Here is a 13,275-nt window from a genome sequence, read left to right as displayed (position 1 = left end):
ATTTTAAGTTCTGTGCACATTTAGTCAGTATGTTGTACATTGAAAATGATTAGTAAGCCGTGCTTCAGACTTTGCATTAATATGAACCCAAGTACTTTAAGACTGACTTGGGCAATGGTTTAAAGCAGCAACATGGAAGGGAGGTGGTTGGATGGAAGAGCACACAGCCCTATTACTGATTTGGCCTCATTTCCATGTATACATGTATACAACCGCAGCTTTATTGACCTTTGAAAGCCACAATTAAATTGCATTTTATAATCAAGTGGCAGAAGAATTATATGGATTTTATTCCCTTATCTAACCTAGCTATCACAAGACCACAAAAGGCGTAAATATTTGAAGCAGGATATAACCTGTATTCACCTGCACCCACGTTTGATACCCCCCCAAAATTGTATGTATATATGGGTGTGTATGTGTATCACTCTCCCGCTCTCTCTCACACACACACTCTGAACAGTAAAGCAGTCTACCAAATAAGCCACTTTTTTAAAGGAACTACTGTAGTGGATTTTGGCTGCAAATAGCCTTCAGTTTGCTCTCATCAGTATTATTTGATTCACCTCCACAAAACTATCAGCTTACTTACCAATCTCTGCCTTTAATACCCAAGCTGTGTATGGAATATTGGTCTTATTATTTTTACTATCATTTTGGAAGCACAGAAATTATCCAAGTAGAGACAGAGGCTATGCTTTGTGCAGGAGCACAAACTTAACGTCTAACAGTAATACCTGAAAGCAGAAAAAGATATAGCAGATATAGGTGTTACAGGTAAGCACTACATTTGCCCTAATGCTTTGTATACCAGCTTACTTTTGTCTTCTGTCCTGGACAGATGGGCCCAGTTCTTAAGAATGAGACTAATAAACAGCTACTTTTCTTTCTTCAACACTCAGAAGCAGTTTAAGGTAGGGGCTCCTGCTTTATTTTGTAGAATGCACGTTTCATACTTATTTTGTGAGTCAGAACCACTCATAAAGGGACACATATGACCCCTAATGTTGTTAAACTGCAACTGTCCATTTAATTATGATTACAAACATAAGAAAAATCTATTGATTTCCTTTCCTTTCTTTCTCTGAGCACAACTGTCATTTCAAACTACCTTCAACAAATAAAAACGCAGATAAATAATTTGCACAAACTTGCATATGTTGTAGACTTTTGTTCCTTTTCGACCAGGGGATGTCTAAACAGGTTCTCATATGAAGAATGCTTGATATCCCTAAAATAATATACTTCCCTCTTAGTGGCGGTTTTGGAGGGCATGCAGTACAATATCAACAGGGTGTAAATCAGCTGTTTAGCCAAAACAATAATGGAATATTAGATTGGACTGTAGAAGCAAGTTGAAAAGTCCTATTCACCCATTTCCCTAAAATCACCTCTAATCACTACTGTTTTCATTTTATAACAACATGGTTAAAGTGAAGACAACAGAAAACCTATTATTCCGACGAGTGTTTATTTTTATTTTTATTTTGCAATAGTTTCCAGGCCAGGATTAGCAATAAGGACATCATGCTAATATAAATGAAAATAATTCTGAAAAGTCAATTTTTAAAAATAAGTTTCCTTCCATACTGCAAAAAGGTATTATTTTTTTTCTTGTGAAATTCCTTTTTAAAAATCATATATTACATTACTAAAAATCAGTATGTGTAGTTTTGCCTTAGAATTGTTGTAACATATACAATTTATAATTACTGATAGTAACCATGAATTTACAACTAATATCCTAAAATAATTATCCTTTTTGCATTTATACCAGAATGAAAAATAACCACTGTAAATGAAATGGTAATGTGATATGGAAAACTGGTTTAAAATCTAGATCCGTATCCAATTGATATGCACACACTACTACCAAGGCAGTCAAACCTGGTAGTTAACAGTTAAATGGGTTAATATGCACTATATTATACACAGATATATCTATTTTTTTTGGAGGAAAAAAAGGAAACATTTGGCATTTAAACACATTCATGTATTACAAAACAAATAAACCAGTTAAACTGAAACAAGGAAACTGGGCAAATATTTTAGAATCAATGAACCACGTATCATCTCAGGTTTGTAAATAAAGGCAAAAGGAGTCCTTAACATGCCGTCTTTTGTCTACAGATGGGAAGAAGTAGAGAAGCAAAGCTTCAAGGTATATGGGTTAGAGCCATCTGTCAAATGCAAAAGGAAACTCAAGAGTTAGAAAAAAGTTTTACTCTTTAAAAACAGCATGCTCGATTAAGATTATATTTTTTTAACTAAAGTGATACAAATTGAGATGGGAAATAGCAAACTACTGTGAGCTAATTTTCTAGAAACACAGTTTTATAGAAATATGGCATTTTTTTTTACTCTAGAGAGCAATATATCACATGAATACAACATTTAAAATGCAGTATTTTCTTGCTGGGAAAATACAGTATTTTGGTTTGCAAATAAAACCACCATTGCTATTAGGACAGTTTGCATGGGGTAGATCAGTTTTTTTCTAAGTCTTAGGTTACTAAGTCTTCGAAATAGACAATGTCATAGGTTTTAAACAGTGGGTCACAATTCCTTAGTGGTCTGTGAGAAAACACAAGTGAGAGCAAGCACAGCGGGCAGTCTGATACTTACACAGGCAAAGAGAATAATTGGCAGTACTAGTTCCTGCTCTGCCTGGACAGCCAATGATTAGCTCTTTCAAGAAAATTGGATTGTTTATTTCTAATTAAAAGACTGTATTTTATAAATTGCAAGATTGTAAACACTGTTTTGTTTGGTATGTAGATCAAAATGGACTTAGTAAAAATACAATAGTACACCTACTTTCTGCTGAACACTAATCCAATTAATTTTTTGGAGGGGGAACAGAAATTAATTTGCCATTTATATCACCAAGTTTGAAAATTACTGCACTATATCACAGAACTAGGAGATTATTCTTTCTCAGTCAACCTTAATCCTCTACTATATAGAAGGAAAATTTGTTGTTTGCCTCTGCTTTAAACTTGGATCTATAGTAGTGGCCAAAATTGTGGAAACATTTTGGGAAAAGTGTATTTTTGAGGTTTGATCGCTAATAACACCACTTTTTTGGGAGTAGTACCATAAAATTATATATCAATGGAAAGATAATGTAATCAAGAATGTAATGCAACAAAGTTTGTTCAATAATCTGTACTGTATTCTATGAAAAGTTATAGCCAAATAACCAGAAAAAGGAAGCACAACTTGCTTAGGTTGATATCAGGTAGCTTTCCTTCATCTGATTGTAGCCAATGAACATGAGTGTTTAGAGAGCCAATCAGGTGTCATCTTGTTTTGGCAATGAGCCAATCAGATCGCAGTAGGATTCAGTTATTGATGTCATGTATTGAAGCTGAGAGGAGGACATTTGCCAGTGTGTTATGTGATCGCTATCAAGTTGGTTGGGGGTTTTTTGTGTTCTTTCATTTAGTGAGCTTGTAAAATGTAATAAAAATAAAGTAATGGTGCAAAGAGTTGACTGGTTGCCCAGAAAGTGATGTAAAATAGTATTATTAAGTGAACAAGGCTACAGTTATAAAGAAATTAGAAGAAAAATTGGTGGAAACTTGACCAAAGTTAGCATTTCTACTGTACACTTTTCCCCAAAGATTTCCACAATTTTGGCCACTACTGTAGGTATAAACATCTTTATCATTGTTGATAATACTATCTTACAGTAAACAGTTACAATTCTATATATATTTATCTAACACAAACACTATGCAAGTATGTGTGTCTATATTTATTTGTAACGAACTTATATAATTATTAAAATAATTCATAACATTATTTTATAATTCCTAAAACAAATAGTATCATTATCATAACTGCTAAAGCAAACTTCTCTAGCTACTGGATATTTAACATTCTTTCTTAACTATTTTAAAAGATAGCTTTTCAGGTATGCTGAGGATTTGTAGCACTGTTTTTCAAATATAAACATATAGAGAAAACCTCTGACCATAATGGAACAAAATGACTGCCCTCTCCCAAGAAGGTCCATCTAGCAGGAGCAAAAATGGCCTTCTCTGTGGTGGCTCTGTCCCTCTGTAACATCATCCCTGGGGAGGTAAAGTTGATCAGCACTTCGACACTCTTTTGAAAGGCCCTGAAGACGTGGTTCTGCCAAAAGGCCTGGGGGCCAAAGAGTAATATGGAGCCCATCAAGTGGCAGGTTTGATTCTTGTTGCTTCTTTATTGTTTTTGTACTGGGGTTTTATCTTTCTAAGATGCCGGGAGACACTTAGAATTAGTTGGGTGACCATATAAATTGTCATCAATGAATCAATAACTCAATTAATCAATCAAATAGATTAAAATGCAGTTGGCCCAAAGGCATTATGAATGCTAATTTCTGCAAATTATATTTCCCAGCCTAACATTATCTAATTAACAAAAAAAAACATCCTCAGCAAACATGATGTGAAGATTATTTCACAGTGATACTTACTAGGCACTCTTATCTGGTAGTGATTGAGTACTGTGAGAGCTTCCACAGCATCTGTCTTACATTCCCATTCCAAGAGACCAGAAAGTGTTTTAGCTGATGCTGGAAAAACAAGAGTTAAAATGTTTTGCTTTGCTTTATTTTTCTCTGTCCGGAATCATTTGCCTAGTTTTTTTAAAGATTTTTTTAAAAAAAAATGCAAATAAATGAAATTGTTTTCTATCACATTAAAGGCATATTTAATCCAACAATACCCAAAAAGCTGCCCATGAGAACCCCATAAGCACACCCAATCATGGCTAATATCCACTGATACTGTTCTCCTTCAAGTAATATTTACTTACGTTTTGGATCAAATACTTTATATTTGATAAAAGATAGGACCTCATGATCATCACACAACTGTAACAAAACAAAACACAAGAAAACAAAAATATGGTTGCTAACCAGCAAGACTCAATGCTAGAGTAATTCACAGATACATCGTTATGAAGTATTTCCATAAATAAGATAACAAATATTGAATGATTACAATGTGGCAGGGTAGAAATCTAATACTTGAAAAATAAATAATTTCAGGTAATCCTTGCTTAATAACCACTCAAAGTTACAGAAGCATTGGGTCTGAAACTACTGAAGCACAGTAATGCTTTTTATTTCAATTTCCTGTGCCACCAGCACTTAGGAGTAGCGGGCAGCCAAAAGGGCAGAGATGAAGGGAGATAGGTGGGGGAGTTCAAGAGGATACAGTCCTTAAACTTCAAGTGGGGATTTATGGCAAAGTAAACATCCCTGAAGGACTGGGGAATAGTACTGCAGTCAGATTGGTAGCTAGAGGGTGGATTCCAGATGACAAAACCATTCCAAAAAAAGGAGAGATCATGGTATCACCCATTTGCAATCCAGACAGCCGCTCCTTGAGAGTAGACAGCAGACACCACAATTTTTGCAGTCAGCTTGCGAGTTGAGTGACTGAAAGTCGAGGGATTTCAATCAAGCTCACAACCCTAATGTAGCCAGTAACACAAAGTTTGCCAAGCTTCATTTCTTTATCATTTCTACAACTATTGAATTGCTTTTCAATTATTAGAAACCTTCATAGAGGCAAATTTTATAGCACTCACCAGGTGAGTTTCCTTCAATCCTTAGCGAAAGAAGCTTTAAATACAAGATTAAGGACTTTAAAAAGATTGTTTTGGAATAAACAGCAAAATGGTGAATAGAATGTTCATTTTGGGAAGTGGTAAATGAATTAAGAGTGCAGATGGATAAGAAATAAGATTTTGACAATAATTATAATAATCCTTCCCATGGGAAAATGTCATTGCTTTGAATTCCCCCCAAAAATCAGACTTTGAAGGTTGAATGCTGGATAGAACAAAAAGAAACTAAGGCTTATAATTAAAGGAGACTATTTAAATTTGATTAGTAATACAGAATGGAGCAAAATACATTAATTGTATATTTTAAAGTATACAGGCATACTGAATGATATTTGTGAAAAATGGACTCAGAAATTAATTTTAAGAATATCTGCCATTACAGATAGACTGTCCTTAAAAGATGATATGGAAGAACACGTTTTAGCAGACAAAACTGAGACTGATAGGAAAGTGGATTTAAGATTAACAGACTACAAAAAGATATGTAAAAAGATGTTATACTGGATATACTGTACAAATAAAACCAGCTGATGTCTTAATAATTAAAAGGGTTATACAAATTGCAAACTAAAAGAATGACTTGGATAATTTTCCAATTTTGGATTTACAAAAGAGACCTGTTAAAGTTTGAAGGATTTTGTGAGAAAAGACAAAAGAAAAAATGAAAAGAAATCTAGGATATTATTTAAAGGAATTAAAGAGCAAGATTATTATATGGAAAAGGAAGGAATATAAATGAGTTTATCTGACCAAGATTAAAATAGTTATGCTATCTCTGGTAACCCTTAATAGGCTTTTGCTGATCAGAACTGAATGATGAACCTTTAAGCACCTTTAGACATTTGTCTATATATGAGACAGGGAAAGAAGAAATCTTCTATTTTAACAGAAGGTAATAGGTTATTAAAAGTATTTATACTATTAGTATAATCAAGTGGGAAACATTTCCTTTCTTTGCACTTTTTATTTGTTCCTTCTTTTTCTCTATTTTTCTCTGAATTTAGTTTATATTTGCTTTTACTAATGTAATTGAAATTTTCTTTTAAAAATATTATATAAAAAAAGGGGGCATTCTTTTACTTTACCAAGGTTCACGGCTGAGAGGGACTAAGCCGGGAATTACTTGGATCAGGGTGAGCCCTTGCCTAATGACCTCTGGGATTCACTTCACAATGCCAACGGGCACTGCTGGGATTGGTCATTAAGCAGTATGGTCACCTGACATTGCACTTTACAACTGTCTTAATTAGCAATGGAATTCCTAGCCCAATTACTATAATACCCTGAGAATTATCTGTAATGACTGAGCAAAAATGAGGAAGGACAAATGGTTCATCACTACAGATCAGGGCGGTAAGTTTGCCTTCAGCTACATACTGTTGTAGACCTATTTTACATTTATGTTAACACATAAATCAATGAGCAAAAAGTTTATTTTGCCTCACAGCTTGTTTTTTTTTTGAGAAAAAAATGTATATCAGCTGAGCTTGACTAATTTAAAGCATAATTCAGCAATCACTATGATGAGGTATATAGGCTTCATAGTACCATGGCAATGATTGGTGTTGCTTGTTTATAAATTAATGAAGAATTAGATTTTGTAGCTGGATTATTCTTTAAAACCATGGTCTATTCTTACCTTTACAAAGGTCTCTTCAGTTACACATAGGGGCACATTATAGTAATGCAATACACAAGAAGGTGGCTGGATGATGTTCTTGGATGCTTGGCCAGCACTTGTAAAACGGTTGTTCTTGCTCATTGCAAAGTCTTTATAACTGCTTGTCCCATCTTCCAACTCAAATATTTGACTAGGGACAACTGAATGCTGCTTGGATACACTGCAATTAAAATGTAGACTTAAGAAAACTCCCTTCACATTCAAATAAGAAAATTTTACTTAATTAGCCTGTAAAGTTTAATTATAGTCTAATATAATTTAATAGATAGATAATTGTTGCAGTAAAACACACTTTTATCAAATTACAGGGGAAGGTCAATGAAATTATGATTATTATTACTCTTTGCTTTGCATGTACACTGACAGCTTCTGCACCAGAGACAAATTCCTTGTGTGTCTAATCACATTTGGTCAAATAAAGTATTTCTATTCCTATTCTAGTCTAACCCAGTTCATTCCATTCCATTCTTCTACTCTACAATACAATGAATAAAACTAACATTAAAATCAGAATAATTTAAGATTAAAGAGATTTAAAATTATAAAAATAACATTATAAGGTATCAAAAGGTGAAACATTCCAAAATTGGGGTGGTGGTGGTTTGGCCCCACGGTTGTGTGTCCCTTTGTGTGCTCCACACAAGATCACCCCTTTGTGGAAGGTCAAAAGATTTGGGGCTTTCCTCACTTCTGAGGGCAGGATGTTCCACAATGCAGGGGCACCAGCAGAGAAGGCTCTCTTCCTACACTCCACCACTTGAAATTCTTTGATAGACATGCTCTGCAGCATACTACCCTTCCTGAATGAGTTGAATGGGGTGATGTGATGTGGCAAAGCTGGTTCCATAGGTAGCCTGGCCCTATGTCATGTAAGCTTTATAGGTGGCAAGCAATACCTTGAAACGGACCCCAAAGCAAACTGGCACCCAGTGCTGTTCACAGAGCAAAGATGTTATATGTGCCCTTCTTAAAAGTACACAGTATGGCTTACACTGCCATACTCCAACAGCAGAAGCTTCCAGATACTTTTCAAGGTAGCCCCACATATAGCGCATTGCAATAGTCCAATGGGGAGATGACCAGAGAGTGAGTGATGGAACACAGGTCCTCCCTATTCCGGAAGAGGCATAACTGGTGCACAATGTGGAGTTGGACAAAGGCCCACTTGGCCATGGCAGCCACTACGGGAGCCATGAGCCCAAGAGAACCCCCAAGTTATGCACCGGGTAATCCAATCTAATCCAGGACCTAAGATAATAAACTTCTGGATACAGAGGGGTCAACCCACAGACACTCTGTCTTACCAGGGTTCAGTTGTTCCCTATCCAGGCTCCCACAGCCTCCATGCACTGTGACAGGACATCCACTGCATTACTTCACCCAGGATGAAGACATATAGCTGCATTTCATCAGTATAGTGATACCTCAACTGGTGATGAATGATATCACCCAGCATTTTCATGGAAGGAGCACTGACCTCTGTGGCATCCCACAAAGGAGGGCAGTCAGCTGAACCTCTCACTCCTTATTAACATCGATTGGGACCAGCTTTGGAGGAAGCAGGTGAATCAGCACAAAACTGCCATCTACCCCCAATTCTTAAGTTCCCCCAGAAGGATACCATGGACAATGGTATTAATAGCCACAGAGAGGTCAAGAAAAACAAGGATGGAGGCACCATCTGCATCACGTTCCCACCCGAGATCATCAATGAGTGCAACCTATGCAGTTTCAATGCCATATCCAAGCCTTAAACCTGACTAAAAAGGATCCAAAAATCCATTCCTCCAGGATCCTCTGGAGTTGCAAATTAATGAAGAGTCAAATGACATTTTGTAAATGCACAAAAAGGGATTTTCCCCAAACTAAATTAAATTTTCTACATCTGATTGACTTGACACATTTATCTTAAATTGGTATTGATATTAAAATAAAAATTGTGATGCACACCTACCAAACATTTAATCTCTTCCCAAATAATTTGACATTATTGAGATGTGTGACTGCTCTTTCAACAGCATATTCATCACCCATTTCCACTAATGCAGTGCCTGGAATAGTCTTCATAAATTTCACCTGTAATATTTAAAATTATAAATAATTCAATTTAAAAGATAGGACATTTTTCAGTTTCAGCTGGAAGATACATAACAATGACTTGTCTTCAAAGAAATGTACTGTCCTTTTAAAAAGTCATACACAAGGCTTTTCCAGCAAATGGCTGCATTTGAACTTTTGGTAGTCAACTGAGGTAAAAGGTAAAAGGTAAGGGTAAAGGTTCCCCCGCACATGCATGCTAGTCGTTTCCGACTCTAGGGGCCGGTGCTCATCTCCGTTTCAAAGCCGAAGAGCCAGCGCTTCTCCGAGGACGTCTCCATGGTCATGTGGCCGGCATGACTAGACGCCAAAGGCGCACGGAACGCTGTTGCCTTCCCACCGTAGTGGTCCCTATTTTTCTACTTGCATTTTTTACGTGCTTTCGAACTGCTAGGTTGGCAGTAGCTGGGACAAGTAACAGGCGCTCACTCTGTTACGCGGCACTCAGGATTCGACCCGCCAAACTGCCGACCTTCCGATCGACAAGCTCAGCGTCCTAACCCACTGAGCCACCACATCAACTGAAGGATACACTAAAAACCTGGGTGAGATTAATTAAAACAAAAGCTTCAACTTTAGTGTTAATACAATTATTCCATTATATTATAATAAAATTACAATTCAATGAACAGTATTCAGAGGCCACACTTCTGGCTTTGGTGGGGTAATTGTAATGCATTTCTGCTTTACAGTCACATTGCTAGACATTTAGTTTACCTTTTCAATATTTCCATATAAACAGAACAAGTTGAAGACTCTTGAGCAATTCATCTTTTGCTGGTGCAAACCACTGACCATGACAACAGATCCTGAGGGGTTTCCTCCATGCATGTAAGATGAGGAGGCTTGGGGAAGTGGATAAGCAACGAGCTCTGGAGTATCCCGAGATGCCATTCTATACCGACTTGGTAAAGGTAACAGAGGACCATGTGATCCTAAAGAAAAAAAATATACTCCCTAATTAATAAGTTTAGAATATTTAAATATACAAAAAATAATCACAGCAACATGTCTTATTTAGTGATGTTTCATTAAATAGTAGTTTTCAATAGTACAGGTAATCCTCAAGTTATAACCACAATTGAGCCCCAAATCTGTTACTAAAAAAAAAGTTATTAAATGAGCTGTGCCTCCTTTTACCTTTTTGCCAGTTACAACAAATCACTACAGTTGTTAAGTGAATCATGAGGTTGTTAAGCGAATAAAGCTTCCCCATAGACTCTGCTTGTTGGAAGCCATGTGGGAAGGTTACAAATGGTGATCACATGACCCCAGGACAGTGCAACTGTCATAAATACATGCCAGTTGTCAGGTGTCCAAATTTTAATCATGGGAATGCTGCAATAGTTGTAAGTGTGAAAACCGGTCATGTCACTTTTTTCAGTGCTACTGTAACTTCAAAAATTCACTAAACGAATGGCTGTAAGTTGAGGATTACCTGTATACCGGTAGTCCGTGATTTACAACCATTCATTTAGTAATATTTGAAGTTACAATGGCATTGAAAATAGTGACTTACAACCAGTCCCTAATGGAATGTGTGGATGATCTTGGGCAAGGGTAGGCAACCTCAGCTCTTTTATGACTCGTGGACTTCAACTCCCAGAATTCCTGAGGCAGCCGGCTCAGGAATTCTGGGAGTTGAAGTCCACGAGTCATAAAAGAGCCGAGGTTGCCTACCCCTGACCTTGGGGAACAAAGGGAAAAGATGCTATCTAGGAAACAATCAGACAAGAGAAGTAAGAGCCACTACTAGCTTAATTGCCAGAGAAAGAAATTTTCTCTGCCCTAATGATCCACCATTTAAAAGTGGATGATAGGAAGTCTGTATCTTCAGATTTGCAAGATTCTGTTAATGTGGCCTTACAATTTTTAATTTAATTTAATTTATTGAGATTTTTATACCGCCCTTCTCCCAAAGGGACTCAGGGCGGTTCACAGGGCATAAATATAAACACCAATACAAACATTAAAAAATAATTAAATTAATGCCCAAGTTAAAACCAGAATACGAAAACAAACCAATAAAAAACCCAAGTACCCCCATCAGGCCAGACCCGCTAGTTCAAATAAATGGGTCTTCAACCCGCGACGGAAGGATCGGAGGTCTGATGCCATCCGGAGCTCGACCGGCAGTTGATTCCATAACGCCGGAGCACCCACAGAGAAGGCCCTCCCCCTGGGGGCCACCAGTCGACATTCCTTGACAGGAGGCACCCTGAGGAGGCCCTCTCTGTGGGCGCGCACAGGGCGGAGGGGAGTCGACGCCGGCAGCAGGTGGTCCTCGAGGTATCGCGGACCCATGCCATGTAGGGACTTAAAGATCATAACCAAAACCTTGAACCTTACCCGGAAGACAACTGGCAACCAATGCAGCTCACGGAGCAAAGGTGTAACATGGGAGTACCGGGAAACTCCCAAGACAACTCTCGCGGCCGCATTCTGTACCAGTTGGAGCCTCCGAGTAGTCTTCAAGGGAAGTCCCATGTAGAGAGCGTTACAGTAGTCTAGGCGAGAGGTCACGAGCGCATGAGTGACCGTACACAAGGCCTCCCGATCCAGATAGGGCCGCAACTGGCGCACCAGGCGAACCTGGGCAAAAGCCCCCCTAGTCACGGCCACTATGTGATCCTCCAAAGTGAGTCGTGAATCTAGGAGGACTCCCAAGTTGCGAGCCCTATCCACAGGGGGTAAAAGCTCACCCCCCATAGAAAGAGGTGGAACATCCCAGGTGTCTCGGGAAGCCGGAATGTACAGCCACTCAGTCTTGTCAGGGTTGAGTTGAAGTCTGTTCCTCCCCATCCAGACCCGAACCGCCTCCAGGCAACGGGACATCACAGCGAGGGCATCACTGGGGTGGTTTGGGGTCGAAATAAAAAGTTGGGTATCATCAGCATATTGATGATACCCAACTCCAAAACCACGAATGATCTCACCCAGCGGCTTCATATAGATGTTGAACAGGAGAGGCGAGAGGACCGACCCCTGAGGAACTCCACAAGCGAGAGTCCTAGGGGTCGACCTCTGCCCCCCTGCCAACACCGACTGCGAGCGTCCCAGGAGATAGGAGGAGAACCACTGAAAAACCGTGCCTCCCACTCCCAATCCCCTGAGACGCTGCAGCAGGATACCATGGTCGATGGTATCAAAAGCCGCCGAGAGGTCTAATAGGACTAGGACAGAGGAATACCCCCTATCCCGAGCCCTCCAGAGATCATTCACCAGAGCGACCAATGCCGTCTCCGTGCTGTGCCCGGGCCTGAAACCCGATTGGTAAGGGTCCAGATAATCCGCTTCATCCAGGACCAGAGGGAGCTGATGCGCCACCACACTCTCAACAACCTTCGCAAGAAAGCGAAGGTTGGAGACTGGACGGAAGTTGTTCAATACAGCTGGGTCCAAGGCAGGCTTCTTGAGGAGAGGTCTCACCACCGCCTCCTTCAAGACGGTGGGGAAATAACCCTCACTCAAAGAAGCAGATATAACCGCCTGGAGCCAGCCTCGTGTCCTCTCCCTAGCTGCGTAAACCAGCCAAGAAGGGCACGGGTCCAATAAGCATGTGGTGGAACTCAGCTTCCCCATAATCCTGTCCACTTCATCAGGGGTCACAGAATCGAACTCCTCCCAGATAACATTGACAAGACCGCCCGTGTCCTGATCGTCAGACTCTGCCCAGCTGGAGTCCAAACCGGTCCGAATCCGAGCGATTTTATCCAACAGATGTTGACCAAACTCCTCGGCACGACCCTGCAAGGGATCCTCCCTCACCTCCTGATTAAGAAGGGAGCGAGTCACCCTAAACAAGGCGGCCGGGCGATTGTCTGCGGACGCGATGAGGGTAGAGAAGTAATTACACCTCGCCTCCCTCA

General features: G+C 39.2%; 1 protein-coding gene across 2 annotated transcripts in view; it reads right to left on the bottom strand.

The window, feature by feature from the left end:
* Positions 1-1,464: 1,464 nt before the first annotated feature.
* Positions 1,465-13,275, bottom strand: part of HNRNPLL (heterogeneous nuclear ribonucleoprotein L like) — a 33,547-nt gene continuing 21,736 nt past the window's right edge. The window contains exons 8-13 of one of the 2 annotated variants that reach the window (XM_083350589.1): positions 10,124-10,341; positions 9,264-9,385; positions 7,268-7,469; positions 4,810-4,867; positions 4,469-4,567; positions 1,465-2,180 (exon numbers count right to left, since the gene is read on the bottom strand). In XM_083350589.1, coding sequence (XP_083206715.1) covers positions 2,125-2,180; positions 4,469-4,567; positions 4,810-4,867; positions 7,268-7,469; positions 9,264-9,385; positions 10,124-10,341 — 755 coding nt within the window. In that variant the 3' untranslated portion in view covers positions 1,465-2,124. Of the gene's footprint in view, positions 2,181-2,243; positions 4,243-4,468; positions 4,568-4,809; positions 4,868-7,267; positions 7,470-9,263; positions 9,386-10,123; positions 10,342-13,275 lie in introns of those variants that run through there. The other variant, XM_083350590.1, reaches the window with a different exon arrangement.

The sequence above is a fragment of the Vipera ursinii genome (genome assembly GCF_947247035.1).
Source record: "Vipera ursinii genome assembly, chromosome: 1".
Taxonomy (NCBI): domain Eukaryota; kingdom Metazoa; phylum Chordata; class Lepidosauria; order Squamata; family Viperidae; genus Vipera; species Vipera ursinii.
The sequence above is the reverse complement of the archived record's forward strand: the minus strand, read 5'-3'. Positions and strand labels throughout refer to the sequence as shown.